Genomic DNA, 18079 nt, shown 5'->3' on the forward strand with positions numbered 1-18079 from the left:
GAGGTGACAGCGCTCTCACTCGCGACCAAAGGGTTGTGGTCAAAGTTTGAGCGACTGCGGCTGGCTGATGGCGTGTTACAGCGGGCATGGAAGGAGTCGGCTACGGGGGAGGAAAGGTGGCAGGTGGTGGTCCCAAAAGCATTGCGGGAGGCTGTGCTCCAGAGTACTCATGGGGGGGTGGGGACTGGACACTTTGGGGTCACAAAAACACTGCGCCGCCTCCGTCAGGGCTTTTACTGGGGGCAGCACAAGAGGGATGTGGAAGACTTTTGCCGCCGCTGTGACAACTGCACAGCGAGAAAGGGCCCCCCAGGCCGCTCTCATGCTCAGCTCCAACAGTTCCCAGTGGGGGCTCCCATGGAGAGGGTGGGAGTGGATGTAGTTGGGCCGTTCCCCACCACAGACAGTGGAAACCGCTGGGTGCTCACGGCCATGGACTATTTCACAAAATGGCCCGAGGCCTATGCTCTGCCTGACCAGGAGGCAGAGACCATCGTCGACGCCCTGACAGCGGGGATGTTCAGCAGGTTTGGAGCTGCAGAGTCCATCCACAGCGACCAAGGCAGAAACTTTGAGTCCCGTGTGTTCGCCACCATGTGTGAGAGGCTGGGTATGCACAAGACCCGCACTACTCCTCTCCATCCTCAAAGTGATGGCCTTGTGGAGCGCTTCAACAAAACGCTTGGACAGCAGCTGGCCATCGTCTCTTCCAAACACTAGCGGGACTGGGACAAGCACCTGCCTATGGTCCTCATGGCATGCCGCTCCGCTGTCCAAGACTCCACCTCCTGCACGCCTGCCCTCCTCATGCTGGGGAGAGAGATCCGTACCCCTGCGGAGATGGCGTTTGGTCGGCCCCTGGATAGCCCTCATGTTTCCCCGGGGCCGGAGTATGCCCGGAGACTCCAGGACCGCCTGGAGACAGCCCACACCTTCGCCAGAGAGCAGCTGCTGAATGCAGGTGTGAGGCAGAAGAGGAACTATGACGTGCACACCCGGGGAAGGCACTTTGTGGCTGGGGAGCTGGTCTGGGTCTACAGCCCGCTAAGGAAAAAGGGCAGATGCCCCAAGTTGGACAGTCACTGGGTGGGACCCTGCAGTGTCCTGGAGAGGGTAGGGGAGGTTGTTTACCGGGTGCAGCTTCCTCCCAGGGGGAGAAAGGTGACACTGCACCGGGACAGGTTAGCCCCATATAGAGGGGCCTCTTCTCCCCAAACCCCAGGAACCCCCACAATTCCCCTCTCTGGCAATGACATTCTCCAGGCACCCACCCCCAGGTGCCGCAGACAAGGCTCCAGACAGCCCACTCCCCCTGTGTCACCGCGTGGTTCCCCAGAGCCACGGACTGTATTACCCGTTCCCGCTTCCTTGTCCCCCATGTCCTTGCCTTCATCCCCTGGTTCTCAGAGGGGCACTCTGCGGCCATCACAGCCACGCAGGCAAAGGAGACCTCCGGGTCGCTTCAGAGACTTTGTTTGTTCCCTCGGGGACGAGGGACTTTGTGGTGGGGGGGGCTGTGTAGCGACCCGCACAGACAGCTGTGTGTTATGTGTTAGGCTAGTAGATGGTTGTGTTGTACCTACCAGTACCTAGTGTTCGCGGGGTCCGACATGTCAATCAACCTGCTATCTGCCAATCACGGGAATGCCTGGAATGTTCTGATGCCGGGCATCCTGGCGGTTGGCGGAGTGGCGTGGAGGGGGGTTGGGCAGGGGGATGGAGCATTGGAAGTTAAGACCAGGTTTAGCCTTTGTTCTCTCTCTTTAAGTCTGGGCTTCACAAGAGAAGGTCACGATTGGCTTGTGGGTTATCTTTCATTTATTTGGCGTGGGCTACGGCCAAACAGTAGCCTGTGTAAAGTTGGTTTAATAAACCGTCCATTCGTAAACTCAATCCTCTGTCTGGACAGTTGTTCTTTTATGATCTAGTCAGGTCATTACAATATATACATTCCTTTCTTGAAACATGAATACCTGAATAGTCTGTATATCTATTATAGACGTTTGCGCAGTGGCGAACCTATTGGACCTCTAGGCCTTCAGTGTGTGACAAGTTCGTGAGGACAGCAACGGTAATACAAGCACACTCATGTAGGAAAGTGCACTTTTTGTAAAACACAAAGGGGCCAGTGGTGTAGTGTAGGCTATATGCAGGTATACACCGTATAGCAACTTTTTTTTCAGTGTGCATTGCGTATACTCACTTTTTAATCCCCACTGATGCGTATCAAAGTAGTGTAGTGGAGGTATACGATTTATCAATTATGTAGTACAATAGTGAACTCATGCACAAAGTAAACTACACAATCGCAAGACACGTGAAATATATTCACACATAGCCTACTTTCAGCGGAATATCATCTGCAGGCAGCAAGAGCGCGAAGCTCTCAACTGGTTTTGGCATGGAGCAGCGCACAGAAGAATGTCATCCGTAGCCAGTAGGTAGGAAAGACGTTTCAATTTATATCTACCAGTAAATGCTAACTAAGGCAACAATGGGTATGCAAACCAGGTATTGAAAAAGTTTGGTCCGTAGTCTTGGTTAGTAGACTTATTTGTGACGTGCATTTCAGTCATCATGGGCAGTTGAGTGGGCCTGGGAGGACATTGTCATCATAGGCAGTTGAGTGGGCCTGGTTGGACATAGGCCCACCCACTGGGGAGCCAGGCCCTGCCAGGCCCACCTAATCAGATTGAGGAAAAACAAAAAAAATAAAACATTATTATTACAAAAAACACAGTTCCACTCACAACCCTTTCCTGCATTCAATGATCAAAAGCGCCCTCTTTGGTCTCATGGGTGGAATGTTATTAATATTTTTCAGAATTTCATAAAGATTCTTTTTTTTTTTTTAAACAGACGAAAATCCAGTGTTTCTATGTCAAACAGTTTTGTTATATTTCAGTCTTCTCTGATGTATATAAAGTGTAAAATTACGATGCAAACTAAAAATTGAATACATTTCAACTCTATATCTGACATGGTACAGGTGTCCTTTTTTAAGCCCATAACCATGTGTGTGAGGTGTATACTTTTGTTTCAAAGTAGATTTGTTTAAGACTACCAATAATCACTCTGTGTGACCCTAATTTAGCCCACTGCAGTAAAAATGGTCCCACCCATTAAGAGCCAAAATGTGATTGGTTGATTCCACTGTCACTCCAACATTTTGCCCTAATACAGTTCAATGGCAGATGCCTTCTATCTTGTTTCTGATGGCCTAGCCAATGGCTGATTTAGCTAGCTAAATGTATCTCCCCAGAAATGACCAAAGAAAAATCCTGATTGGATCTTTTTTTCTCTTCAGTGTTAACCCTTTCCGTTTCAACAAAAATATTAAATTAGAACATAATTGAAAATAATAATTTGAATTGTTATAGTTATTATTTCTTAGCCCTTCTCTGAAGGTGTAGAAGGCCCTCATTGTTCCCCACTGTTTTTGGGTTAGTAATAATTTGTAGAGTGGCTCTATTTGCCCTCAGCATGCATTTTCTCACCATTCTGAATGTCTAAAGAATCCATATGTTCTACTGAAATATAAACACAGAAATACTGAACTCTTATTATGGTGACGATTTGACAAAATTACAATCATGGTCTTGAATTGGACTCGCATTTTTCTGGTCTCAGTCTTGACTCGGTCTCGGACCCCTTGTCCCCCGCCCGGTCTCAGTCTTGACTCGTCTCACCCCCCTTCCGGTTTTGGTCTTGACTCCGACTCGATTTGCTCCGGTCTTGAATCCGTCTCGCTTTAGGTGGTCTCAAACACAACACTGCATAGAACTATGGAAAGCTGAACTCAGATCAGTGTAAAGTAAGACTAACCAGACCCCCCATACCTCTTATGCATGGTCACACCTGATATGCCCTTTTCTTGTCCATCTCAATGTCAATTCCCTTTACTAATCAGGTCACATAATTAATACCAGTGGAATAACAGTTTGATTGGACTTAATTGGTGGTTTTGAGGCCATGTCACATCCTAAGAGACAGAGCAATAGGTATAAAAGGGTACCTTTTCATGGCAAGGACCATGAACAAAGACATTCAACCTCTACCAAGATCAACCATCAATCATCGACAAATTCGCAGATCATCCTCACCAAAGCCTCAACCTCAACACAGTGAGTGTGTCTTCTATATCTCATACAGTGTCTGTATTTTCTCTGACAATCTTAAAAATACTTAATCTAAAAAATAAATTAAAAAATTTGCAGGACATGTTTTTGTAACAGACTTTGCAGGAACTATCATCTTATCTCTATCCTGAGACAAGTAGCGTCAACTTTAGTCAAACTTAAATGTTTCCTTCTTTCTCAGTGGCTATGATTGGCGCCCCAGTGTCCGCCCTCTGTCTGCTGTTCCTGCTATCTGTATGCACTGCCTGCTACATCTCCAACTGCCCCATAGGAGGCAAGAGATCAGCACTAGACTTCCCATCCAGAAAGGTACCAAGTAAATCTCATCAGTTCCACTTTGTTATTGTCTATTGTTACTGTATGTCTGTTATAGACTTAGATTCCTGGCTGCCATATAGGCTTGCATCTTAGCTTTTTTTTACACTCCAAAAACACACTTATACAAACAACAAATTACAGACACACAATGACTAATCTGCCCAGACCCGCATGCTCAGTAGTGCCTGCATTATTGTTTGTCACTTGGCCTTAAATTGTACCAATTTGTTTTTCCTCAGTCGCCCATGCTATTTCAATAAAATTGATTGATTTTCAAGTTTTTAGTATACGTTTTGTCAAGATGAGTGATGAGAAGAGAATCGTCCAGCCCATTGGGTATCTCACTACACCCCAATAACTTACTACATTTGCACACACTGTATATATATTTTCTGTTGTATTTTTGACTTTATGTTTTGTTTACCCCATATGTAACTCTGTGTTGTTGTTTTTATCGCACTGCTTTGCTTTATCTTGGCCAGGTCGCAGTTGTAAATGAGAACTTGTTCTCAACTGGCTTACCTGGTTAAATAATGGTTAAATAAATAAATAAATATATCACTTTTATCTATAACAACAATGTAACTTTCTGCTTCCTATTATCTTTCCAGTGCATGTCATGTGGCCCCGGGGACAGGGGCCGCTGCTTTGGCCCTAATATCTGCTGTGGGGAGGGGATGGGCTGCTACGTGGGCTCCCCAGAGGCAGCTGGCTGCGTGGAGGAGAACTACCTGCCCTCCCCCTGTGAGGCCGGAGGAAGAGTGTGTGGCTCTGAGGAGGGACGGTGTGCTGCACCGGGGATCTGCTGTGACGTGGGTAAGACAAAGACTATACTCCTGTTTTCCTGTATAGCAAATGTTTCTGTTCATACTGACTGATTCTGCAAAGGAGCAAAACGCCTTGCATGCAGTAGGGTTTGTTTTTCTCTGGATTGCTGGTTGTGGCAATTTCAGAAGACTATTTAATTGTTAATAGCATGTGCCAAGCTCTTGTGGTATTGAATACTTTGTCATTGTCAGCTACCAAACTATTTGTTCCAAGATCACTTAAGAGTTTAAGAATACATGTGGTGATGTGTAGCCATTAGCCAATGGTAATAATGTAATAATTAAATGTATTACTTGTTGTGAGTTCATATGGATTCAGTTTTATATTACAGTTGTGTGACAGATTGTCTATTTTTGTATTTTCTCTTTTAGATGGTTGTAGTATTGACCAATCCTGTTTCGAGAAGGATGAAGCCGAATACATAAGCCAATCAGTGAGCAGTAGCCATGGCCACGATCTGCTGATGAAGCTTCTACACATGATTAGCCACACCCCTCCCCACAGAGTCCACCAATAAAACAGCCTCTACAGGTATTCAGGGGCAGTCCTGAGTTGAAAAACAGTGTAAAAAATCTGTAACGTCTCAATGTCAGAGGCATAGCTATGTACATACATTTTGTACAGAAGACAGATATAGACGTAAAGGATTCGTTTTTGCTTGTAACTGCTTGTGTAATCGCTTGTGCTTCAAGAGTCAAATAAAAATTACTGTACAAAAACAACTGGCAGGTTTGTCGAGAGCTAGGTTCCATCCAATTTGTGACCGATTTTTATGCGAATATTCTCAAATCTGCATAAAACAATACGCACATTTTCCCACCAGAGATTTTTCCATCAAGTAGACTTTTTGTTGATAACAGGCTGTGCGTAATGACGTGGTGCACACAAAAATAACTTTTGCCGTTACATTCCTATTTACCGAATGAAAAATACAGGTTTAATGGGTTGCCATCGCATTTTCAAGTACTGATGGTTTTGTCACAGAAACTGTTGCGTTATATTGCAAAAGTGCCCCATCTGGTCTTGGCACATGCACTCTAGCCAATAGCTCACAGATACGGTGCAGGTAGGCTACCTACATTATGAGATTATTATGGATAAGAGCGATATTATTTGAATTTGTCAAACGGCAGCCAAGCATCGATCATCATGTCACCAGAATAAGACCCTCGATATTTATTGGAAAGGTGCATCAAGCTCATCACATTGCACATTCACCACCCTGTGAAGTTCATCATAATTTTTTTCGTCACCAAAATAACACCCTCGATATTTATTGGAAAGGTGCATCAAGCTCATCACATTGCATATTCACCACCCTGTGAAGTTCATCATCATTTATTTCATCTGTAGCCTAATAAACTGCATGGTTTCCCGTGTCGTAGTGGGAGGACCACACAACATATAATAGTCTTGACTCCAAGTTTACTTCGATATGATGGTTATTATATCAATATTTGCGCATAAAGGCGTTTCCACCGTCATTTCTCGCATTATTAATTTTACTGACTTTACAAAAAGATCCCACCATGTCGAACAAACGAATTTATGAAATTGTACCGGCATTTCATGTTTCCATTAGCCTGTTAGTGACTTTTTTTTATGCGTAAGGTAATTCATCTACATGAAATGGTTGGATGGAAACGTGGTTACTGTTGCAAGTCAATTCGGATTACAAGTCTTTCCAATACCAAAACACAAACACTAAAATTTACCACGAGATGTTGCTGAAATATGTAAGCATTATGGAGGAGTTTGTGTTTACAGTATGTGTGTACTTTGTTTGTGTTACCTTACCATGCATGACCCAGTGTTGCCAACTTATTTAGCGAGTTTTCGAACCCTCTAGCGACACATTTTCAAAAAAGCCGGCCCAGTCCTCGCGCAGCAGTCCCTCCCAAATGCAGTCAGAGCAGATGTTCACCCCTCCGCGTCCTGACTGCAAATGAATCGCGCATGCGGGAAGCCGCCGCTGGCTGTAGGGTGTTTTTTTACTCACTTTTTGTCTCTCCCACGACGTTATTCCTCTCTTACAGCGTCCATCACAATTACATGCACATGGCCAATTATGCAAGTTATGGGATGGCGTCATTTAGCGACTTCTAGCGACTTTTAGGACAGCCAATAGCTACTTTCCTTACTGAGGAGTTGGCAACACTGGCATGACCAGATCGGAGTCATTCAACCTCTGACATCATCTTTACCAGACCCAAGTCCCTCTCAGCCGCCTGAGAGCACAATAGGTCAGCAGCGTTGGCTGTAAAAGGTTTTATCCATAGCCATACAATACAGAGCCAGCCCTGATAAGAAAGTACACACTCGGGCACATTACAAGACAAAAAAGGCAAACAGACAGCTTTCTAATCAAGTGTGAGAGAAACCCATGCGACCCATATAAACCTACGGACAGGCAATTTCATGCACACTATCATCACAGGCAATTTCATGCACACCAACCACCACACTGTCTCCTACATGTAGTGATGGGAATAAAAACCTAAATCATAGCTCAGTTCTAATCATATACTGTGTCGTAGTAAATATATAATGTTATAGCTTGGTCTGACTAAAATCTTGTGCATGACCCATTTTGTGTTGGGCCTTTGTATTCAATACAATGCACAGAAGAGTCCTATCTTGTCAGCCTTATCAGCAGGTGGCTAAGGACAACACCCACGCCATAGGTCTCTCAGTTCTTCCAACTCACGAGTTCTTGCTCTGAGGACACACACACACACACACACCCCCACACACACACACACATACACACACACACACACACACATACACACACACACACACACACATACACACACACACACACAAAAATCCCCTTCTCTTAGGCTGAACATCTGAAGACAGAGAACCCGACTCAGAGCCAATGCAACAGTGATACTAACCTGGAGGGGACCTCGCCCAACTCATCAGGACCAATCAGAAGATCAGAACTACTAGATTCAACCTACTTCATTTTATTGTATAAAATGTCAGCACACAATGTTTCGGGGCTCTCTCAGATATCTCCCTACGAGATTGACGAACGGGTCCGTGCACGCGATTCCAGATATCTTTACCTCTGAATAAACTGCCTTTATTATACCATATCCACCCTGTCCAAAGTCTCTACTTGGTCTCAGTTCTCCAGTAAACTTGTTTTATCAACAACTGTAATTACTGCTGCACACATTATTGCCTCCAAACCTTTTGATTTTTAAGCCTTGAGACCATAGAGACATGGATTGTGTGTGTGCCATTCAGAGGGTGAATGGGCAAAACAAAATATTCAAGTGCCTTCGAACGGGGTATGGTAGTAGGTGCCCGGCGCACTGGTTTGTGTCAAGAACTGCAACGCCATAGCCACGGAAAGTAGTTTGGGGGTGGGGGTGCTGCGATTTTGTTGCCGAGGATGGGGGGGATGCAAAACATTTTTTGCCCGCACTGAAGACGTCTATATCGGTCTGCTAATACAGAACTAGTAAAGGCCCAGTGCACTACTTTTGTAAAAAGATGTAAACAAAATGTATTGGAGTGTTTACCAGAATTTATAACTGGGGTCTGATAAATATATGTACAAAACAGTTAATTTGATAATAGTTGTGGAATATAAAAATACTTTCTTGAAATATTTTGTAAATGCAACTTATTTCTATGTGAAAACTGAAATGGTCTATTCATTCCTTTTCCATTTTAGTAGACACACTTACCCAGAGCAACGTACAGTTGTGAGTACATACATTTTCATACTTTTTTGTACTGGTCCTCCGTGGGAATCGAACCCACAACCCTAGCATTGCAAGTGCCATGCTCTACAAACTGAGCCACATCATCACAAACCACTTGATGTGTCAATATACTCAACTACCGTATTGTGCATTGTTTTTCTTTATGGTGATGGAAAGTCTACAGGTACGAACCTAGATGACCAGCCTATGTACAATACAGTAATATACATTTACATTGTGGTTTGTAAGGATGGTAAATTAATACTGCACAAAAAGTGGTTGTTTTCCATGTTATTTGATCAAGATAAATATTTAATTTCATGTGGATGTTTTGTGTCTTTGCCCATAACTTCGTACCTTTTGAGGTAAATGTTTAAGGACAGGGTGTTGTTCTTTCTGGATTCCATTAGAATGACAATCACTGAGAAAGAGACAGGGCAACAACTCCTACAATTCCAACTATTTAATCCTGCAAGATACTGTTCTTAATTATACAACTACCTTTTTGCCAAAGCGGGAGATGCTGAACTATTTGGGGGGCCCAGGCTACAGAAGTCTATATCGGTCCGCTAATATTAGTAAAGGCCCAGTGCCTTACTTTTGTGAATTATACACTACTGGTCAAAAGTTTTACAACAGCTACTCATTCAAGGGTTTTTCTTTATTTGTACTATTTTCTACATTGTAGATTAATAGTGAAGACATCAAAACTATGAAATAACACATCTGGAATCATGTGCAAAGCTGTCATCAAGGCAAAGGGTGGTTATTTGAAGAATCTCAAATATAAAGTATATTTTGATTTGTTTAACTTAGTTGGTTACTACATGATTCCATATGTGTTATTTCATAGTTTTGATGTCTTTACTATTATTCTACAATGTAGAAAATAGTACAAATAAAGAAACACCCTTGAATGAGTAGGTGTGTCCAAACATTTGACTGGTAGCTGTTCTGAGGGCAAAAGGGTGGAGAGGTGGGGGGGAAACTCAATATAAAACTGATCTCTTCAAGACAGTAAATCAAAAATCTAACTGTGGGTATAGTATTGCTGGTATTAGCAGTAAGTGGTATATTTTCCACTTTATGAAACAATTAGTACCAACCGAGCAAACTGATAGGTCAATAAGTGTTAGTGATTCCTGATAATCAATGGCAAATGCCTGTTAACAGTGTCATCTGAATTATCACTGCACATCCATAAGCCTAATTTCTTCATGTCTGACCCCTGCAGTGGGAGGACACAGTAGATACTGGTTCTCCTTCCAGCATGTCTGCATGGTCTCCACTATCCCCTCATCTCTTACTGCACCTGCTGTGAGGATTTGGGAAAACTGGAGACAGAGAGAGGAGGGAAGGGGGGGTGAGAGAGAGAGCATAAGTATGGGTGGTGATTTGAGAGAGAACATTAAACAACCAATGGTACTAGGCACCTATCTACGTGTTTGTGTAGAGCGTCAGGCAGTGTGTCTGTGAGAGTGCAGAAACTCCTCCCACATGCCCTTTAACAGGGCTCCATCGCTACCAGATAGCAGCCAGAACACACACTCCATGTTATAGGGGTGCTGGGGAGAGAGTACAGTGTTAGCCACAGTATACACACACTTCTTAAACCTTAAATAAAGTGGCGAGCCATCATGCACAGCACCTGAATGTCTATAGCCTGGGCCAAGGTCTGCATGACATTGGTTGCCATGGAAAAGTTGCCACTCTGCACCATCCTTGTGCACCATGTCATTAGCGTTCATCATGGCAACGAGGCGCAGCGGTATCCCCATCTATTTCACAATGCAGCCGGCTGAGAGAGAGGACAGAGAGACGGACAAAGAATGAAGAGAGGAGAGATTAAGGAAAATCTGAGAAAAACATGAGCTATCTTCCAATACTCTCAAATGGCTTAGGTTCCTTTAGGAATGTTCTTCCCAAAGGCCTAAATAAGTAATGCGAGCTAAGGAATATGGTAAAATATAAATATATCTTTAATCATCAAACAAATCAAATAAAAAACTGTTGCATGGTCACACTTCTCACCGGCCCTTCCTGTGTGCACTATCATCTCCAAGACGAGTAGAGGTGCCCTTGTCTCTGCCTGCTTCAGCCCGCTCAAATGCAGTTAGGCATAGAGGAAGTGTGCCAACTGCATCATTACAGGAGACCTGTTGACTGAGTTGAGACTCATCAGGCTGTGTTGTTTCACCAGCTTCTGGTCTGAAAACAGACGACGGATGGGCATGTCGATGTCATCAGAACTGCCATCCGCTATGGTTGCAGGGGAGAAAAACAAGGGTTGTGTTATCATAAGGTGAGGTAATTATTATTGGAGGGCTTAAACGACTACATTTTCCCATGATATGGCTTGGACATTTCCATAATCTCTCACTCTATCAAAGAAAGGGCAAGGAGAGGAAGCCACTTTACACTATTAAGATGCCCCCTCATACTGGCCCTCTCTAACCTGCAAACATATGGATGTTGTTCTCCAGGCAGGTGATCATCTGTTTCTCCTGCACAGGGGTTATGCCGCCCCGCGGGTACAGCACGTCTACCCCACCGAGGCCTCGCGAACTCTGGATGGCTGAACCACCTGTGTCCCCGGACATGCCTGGGAAGGTAGGAATATGGGAAAAGGATAGAAGGACACTATTAAGACAGACATAAGACTAAATATACATACAGTGCCTTCAGAAAGTATTTACACCTCTGGACATTTTCCACATTTTGGGTCACTGGCCTACACACAATACCCCATAATATCAAAGTGGAATTATGTTTTTAGACATTTTTACAAATTAATTAAAAATGAAAAGCTGAAATGTCTTGAGTCAATAAGAATTCAACCCCTTTGTTATGGCAAGCCTAAATAAGTCCAGGAGTAAACAAGTCACATAATAAGTTGCATGTACTCATTCTGTGTACAATAAGTGTTTAACATGATTTTTTAAATGACTACCTCACACATACAATTATCTGTAAGGTCCCTCAGTCGAGCAGTGAATTTCAATCACAGATTCAACCACAAAGACCAGGGAGATTTTCCAATGCCTCGCATAGAAGGGCTCCTATTGGTAGATGGGTAAAACAAAAAGCTGACATTGAATATCCCTTTGAGCATGGTGAAGTTATTAATTACACTTTGGATGGTGTATCAATACACTCAGTCACTACAAAGATGCAGGCGTCCTTCCTAACTCAGTTGCCGGAGAGAGAAAACGCTCAGAGATTTCACTATGAGGCCAATGGTCACTTTAAAACTGTTACAGAGTTTAATGGTTGTGATTGGAGAAAACTGAGGATGGATCAACAACATTGTAGTTACTCCACAATACTAACCTAAATTACAGAGTGAAAAGAAGGAAGACTGCACAGAATAAAAATATTCCAAAACATCAAATAAAATAAATTCTTATTGGTCACATACACATATTTAGCAGATGTTATTGCGGGTGTAGTGAAATGCTTGTGTTCCTAGCTCCAACAGTGCAGTAGTATCTAATAATTAACAACAATACACACAAACCTAAAAGTAAAATAATGGAATTAAGAAATATATAAATATTAGGACGAGCAATGTCGGAGTGGCATTGACTAAAATACAGTAGAATAGAATACAGTATATACATATGAAATGAGTAAAGCAGTATGTAAACATTATTAAGTGACTAGTGTTCCATTATTAAAGTGACAAGTGATTCCATGTCTATGTATATGGAGCAGCAGCCTCATATTAATACATAGCATGATATAAAAAATGACAGTAAGCTTTCTGTAAACTTACAAAAAGCTACTGTGGCAAAAAACAAATGTAAAGCCTATTTGTTTAATAGAAATTAAGGTAAATTCAATGCTACTGACTATCGCATTTAGTCTATACATTTTCGAATTAACATAATTCGAATTAACGTATTCTGACTCCGAATTGGCGTAGCTACAAGACAGCCTGTGGAACTATCCGTGCAACACCAGAGTTCGAAGTGAAGGGGTATTTTTACAGTCTTTCGAAGTGGTGTGAAAGAGTGGTTCTCCTATGGTCAATGGGGTGCCCAAAGAGGAAGAGGCGAAGCGAGATGTTTTACTCCGGCCAAAATCTCACTAAAAATCATTTTTGTTTGGAGGTCAATGAGAAAGTGTTGAATTTGGTCAACAAAAAATTGAATTGCTACGTGATGCTGATTTGATTGAATAGAAGTTTCGTAATAGTTAGGTTGTTACGAATGCACTGATATACGTGGATGCATGTGGCATTTCGGCAATTTACGCAAAAATGACTTTTTTTGGAGTTGTGCCTGTTGTTACATAGATAGATAGAAGACTCATCATGGATATAACCTGCTTAATTTGTTCACATTTTTTTCACCTTTATTTAACCAGGTAAGCCAGTTGAGAACAAGTTCTCATTTACAACTGCGACCTGGCCAAGATAAAGCAAAACAGTGCGGTAAAAACAACAACAACACATAGTTACATATGGAATAAACAAAACTTACAGTCAATAACACAATAGAAAATCTATATACAGTGTGTGCAAATGTACAAGTTATGGAGGTAAGGCAATAAATAGGTCATAGTGCAAAATAATTACAATTATAATTTAGTATTAACACTGGAGTGATAGATGTGCAGAAGATGATGTGCAAATAGAGATACTGGGGATGCAAATGAGCAAAATAAATAACAATGTAAATAACAATATGGGGATGAGGTAGTTGGGTGGGCTAATTACAAATGGGCTGTGTACAGGTGCAGTGATCGGTAAGCTGCTCTGACAACTGATGCTTAAAGATAGTGAGGGAGATAAGTGTCTCCAGCTTCAGAGATTTTTGCAGTTCGTTCCAGTCATTTGCAGCAGAGAACTGGAAGGAATGGCGACCAAAGGAGGTGTTAGCTTTGGGGATGACCAGTGAGATATACCTGCTGGAACGCATACTACGGGTGGGTGTTACTATGGTGACCAATGAGCTAAGATAAGGCGGGGATTTGCCTAGAAGGGATTTATAGATGACCTGGAGCCAGTGGGTTTGGCGACGAATATGTGGTGAGGGCCAGCCAACGAGAGCGTACAGGTCACAATGGTGGGTAGTATATGGGGCTTTGGTGACAAAACGGATGGCACTGTGATAGACTACATCCAATTTGCTGAGTAGAGTGTTGGAAGCTATTTTGTAAATGACATCGCCGAAGTCAAGGATCGGTAGGATAGTCAGTTTTTCGAGGGCATGTTTAGCAGCATGAGTGAAGGAGGCTTTGTTGTGAAATAGGAAGCTGATTCTAGATTTAACTTTGGATTGGAGATGCTAAACGATATAATGCTTATTATATCGTTTAGGAACTTGAGCGTGGCTGAGCCAGCTCGGAAACCAGATTGCATAGCCGAGAAGGTACGGTGGGATTCGAAATGGTCGGTGATCTGTTTGTTAACTTGGCTTTCAAAAACTTTCGAAAGGCAGGGCAGGATGGATATAGGTCTGTAACAGTTTGGATCTAGAGTGTCACCCCCTTTGAAGAGGGGGATGACCACGGCAGCTTTCCAATCTCTGGGGATCTCAGACGATACGAAAGAGAGGTTGAACAGGCTGGTAATAGGGGTTGCGACAATTTCGGCCGCTAATTTTAGAAAGAAAGGGTCCAGATTGTCTAGCCCAGCTGATTTGTAGGGGTCCAGATTTTGCAGCTCTTTCAGAACATCAGCTATCTGAATTTGGGTGAAGGAGAAGCGGGGGGAGGGGGGGGGGGGGGCATAGGCAAGTTGCAGCGGAGGGTGCAGAGCTGATGGCCGGGGTAGGGGTAGCCAGGTGTAAAGCATGGCCAGCCGTAGCAAAATGCTTGTTGAAATTTTCGATTATCGTAGATGTATCGGTAGTGACAGTGTTTCCTAGCCTCAGTGCAGTGGGCAGCAGTGAAGAGGTGCTCTTATTCTCCATGGACTTTACAGTGTCCCAAACCTTTTTGTAGTTAGTGCTACAGGATGCAAATTTCTGTTTGAAAAAGTTAGCCTTTGCTTTCCTAACTGATTGTGTATATTGGTTCCTGACTTCCCTGAAAAGTTGCATATCGTGGGGGCTGTTCGATGCTAATGCAGTACGCCACAGGATGTTTTTGTGCTGGTCAAGGGCAGTCAAGTCTGGGGTGAACCAGGGGCTATATCTGTTCTTAGTTCTGATTTTTTTGAATGGGGTATGCTTATTTAAGATGGAGAGGAAAGCACTTTTAAAGAACAACCAGGCATCCCCTGATGGAATGAGGTCAATATCCACCCAGGATACCCAGGCCAGGTCAATTAGAAAGGCCTGCTCACTGAAGTGTTTTAGGGAGCGTTTGACAGTGATGAGGGGTGGTCGTTTGACCACGCTGTAGCAAGCGGCAACAGTGAGAGACTTATTTCTGGAAAAGTGGATTTTTAGAAGTAGAAGCTCAAACTGTTTGGGCACAGACCTGGATAGTATGATAGAGCTCTGCAGGCTCTCTCTACAGTAGATTGCAACTCCGCCCCCTTTGGCAGTTCTATCTAGACGGAAAATGTTGTAGTTGGGAATGGAAATTTCAGAATCTTTGGTGGCCTTCCTAAGCCAGGATTCAGACACTGCTAGAACATCAGGGTTGGCGGAGTGTGCTAACGCAGTGAATAACTCAAACTTAGGGAGGAGGCTTCTGATTTTAACATGCAAGAAACCAAGGCTTTTGCGGTTACAGAAGTCAACAAATGATAGCATGGCCATTGAGGCTTCCACCATTTTAAAGTATTCAACTGGGCGGGGATTCCTTTGAGTTTGGAGCAATCAGCCAACAAAAATAAGAAAATTGACTACTTGGAGATGCTGTTACAGACCCTATAATCGCACAGATACAAAGATGAGTCCTCTATCTATCTCTATGGCCAGTTGTTCACACGCATATCTGCCCTCTTATTGGCTAGAATGGTCCCACCTGATGTTGCCTCCTCCCGCCTGCCTTCCATGATCCTTGAAGACATGCATTTCCATTGTTAGAGCTGTCACTCGAATATCTTGTCAATATAATAGACACTCTTTGGGGTGCCTAACATTTCCAAATATCTACTCGAGAGCGTCACCTACTGGTCAATGCAAAAACTGTATAGTATAAAGGTGAGGGACAAGTTGACAACGACATTAGGCAAAAGGTAATCTAGGCTTTTTTATATATATATCAACTCTATAAACATGAAGCAAAGTGGTTTAACAAAAAATACCTTGATAAAATGTTGCTCCCTGTAGGCTATGTGCCATGAATAAATTCTAGCCTACTAAGTTATTGCATGTGCAATAATTATATTTTTCCTTAGCTACACTTTGAAAAGCCGGTGATATGTGAATGCTTCCACACAGCCGTTACACAGCAGGTAGTGTAAAGCATAGCACAGAGGACTTACGACCAACCTTTACTTGGCGATACTTTCTCAATTCCCGACATGGAAGACAACGTCTTCTAAACGTCCGTGCCGTTTGAATTTATAAAATATAAAATAAAATAATTGTTTTGCTCCAAAAATGTGTACGCCACCATGTTCTTCTTCTTCTTCGATTAGGTTTAACGGCGGTTGGCATCCAATTTGTTGCTTACCGCCACCTACTGGACTGGAGTACAACTCCTTTATATTTTGCTTGAAAAATAAAATAAAGAAATACCCTACCATCTCACACTACACTCACAAATTCAAAAATATTATTAATAATTAACACCACCCTACTCCACTATTTAAATATATTAATTCCTACTTTATGCCCTCAACCTGAAATGGGACATCACCACTTAACACTCCCTGTAACACTTCTGATGTCAAGTCTCACACACCCAAATACCTCTCTGCAGCTGCCACCACAACCTCAATTTTCTTCGACTTACGTTCCATCCCTGCAGTACAATTAATAACCATTGCTATAAACGCTAAAAATCCAATCTTACTGAAACATATATCACTTGTTGGCCTATTCCTCTATACTGGTACATATCTACTACTCTCATCACTCCCCCCTTGACCCATCTTCCTCTACTTTCTTCACTGCCTCAGCATATGACAACTTCTTCACTACTCTTACCCTGGAAATCTCACGCCACCATGTTGTCTATTTCAAATCTTCTCATTGATTGAGACAGGTGAGTGTCATGCGACACTTTGGGGTGGACACACACCTGTCTCAATCAATGAGAGAACATTTGAAATAGGCAAGATGGCGGAGTACATATTGTTGGATTACTAAATGGATAAAACATTTATTTAATTTAAAGATGCATTATGCAGAAATCACTCTGGCATTTCCTGGTTGTTAAAAATGTAATAGTTAGCCTAATTTCATTTTGTGACCAAATAAACACGTTTTTATTTAACTACGCAAGTCAATTAAGAACAAATTCTTATTTACAATGACGGCCTACAAAAAGGCAAAAGTCCTCCTGCGGGGACGGGGGCTGTGATTCAAAATAAAAATGTAATAAAAATATAGGACAACACACACATCACGACAAGAGAGATGCCACAATACTACATAAAGAGAGACCTAAGACAACATAGCATGGCAGCAACACATGACAACACAGCATGGTAGCAACACAACATGACAACAACATGGTAGCAACACAACATGGCAGCAGCACAACATGGTAGCAGCACAAAACATGGTACAAACATTATTGGGCACAGACAACAGCACAAAGGGCAAGAAGGTAGAGACAACAATACATCACGCGAAACAGCCACAACTGTCAGTAAGAGTGTCCATGATTGAGTCTTTGAATGAAGAGATTGAGATCAAACTGTCCAGTTTGAGTGTTTTTTGCAGCTCGTTCCAGTCGCTAGCTGCAGCGAACTGGAAAGAGGAGTGACCTCTTTTAGTGTAGAGAATCAGTATACCATCTAAACAGCTGTAAAATATATTTTCTATAACCAAAAATATTGTATTTTCAGCTGTTTGAAGCTGATGTAAAAAACAGAAAGTAAAAGACGCAAAAACTAAACTTAAGAACGGGAAGCATAGAAATAGTGCACATAGAACCGATCTACCGATTCTTAGACTTGCCTTCAATGACAGATCTATAACTGATATTTCTATGTGCATTTGG

The 18079-nt window shown here is 42.7% G+C and overlaps 1 protein-coding gene and 1 pseudogene across 1 annotated transcript; one reads left to right on the plus strand and one right to left on the minus strand.

The window, feature by feature from the left end:
• Window positions 1–3878: 3878 nt before the first annotated feature.
• LOC121541175 (isotocin-neurophysin IT 1) lies at window positions 3879–5984 on the plus strand. The gene is made up of 4 exons (XM_041850154.1): window positions 3879–4124; window positions 4321–4448; window positions 5069–5273; window positions 5657–5984. Exons 1-4 carry the CDS (start codon window positions 4022–4024, stop codon window positions 5800–5802), a joined length of 582 nt encoding a protein of 193 aa, XP_041706088.1. The 5' UTR covers window positions 3879–4021; the 3' UTR covers window positions 5803–5984.
• A 4004-nt stretch (window positions 5985–9988) lies between these two features.
• LOC121541176 lies at window positions 9989–16523 on the minus strand (annotated as a pseudogene).
• Window positions 16524–18079: the final 1556 nt, after the last annotated feature.

This window comes from Coregonus clupeaformis, chromosome 27, assembly GCF_020615455.1.
Source record: "Coregonus clupeaformis isolate EN_2021a chromosome 27, ASM2061545v1, whole genome shotgun sequence".
Taxonomy (NCBI): Eukaryota; Metazoa; Chordata; class Actinopteri; order Salmoniformes; family Salmonidae; genus Coregonus; species Coregonus clupeaformis.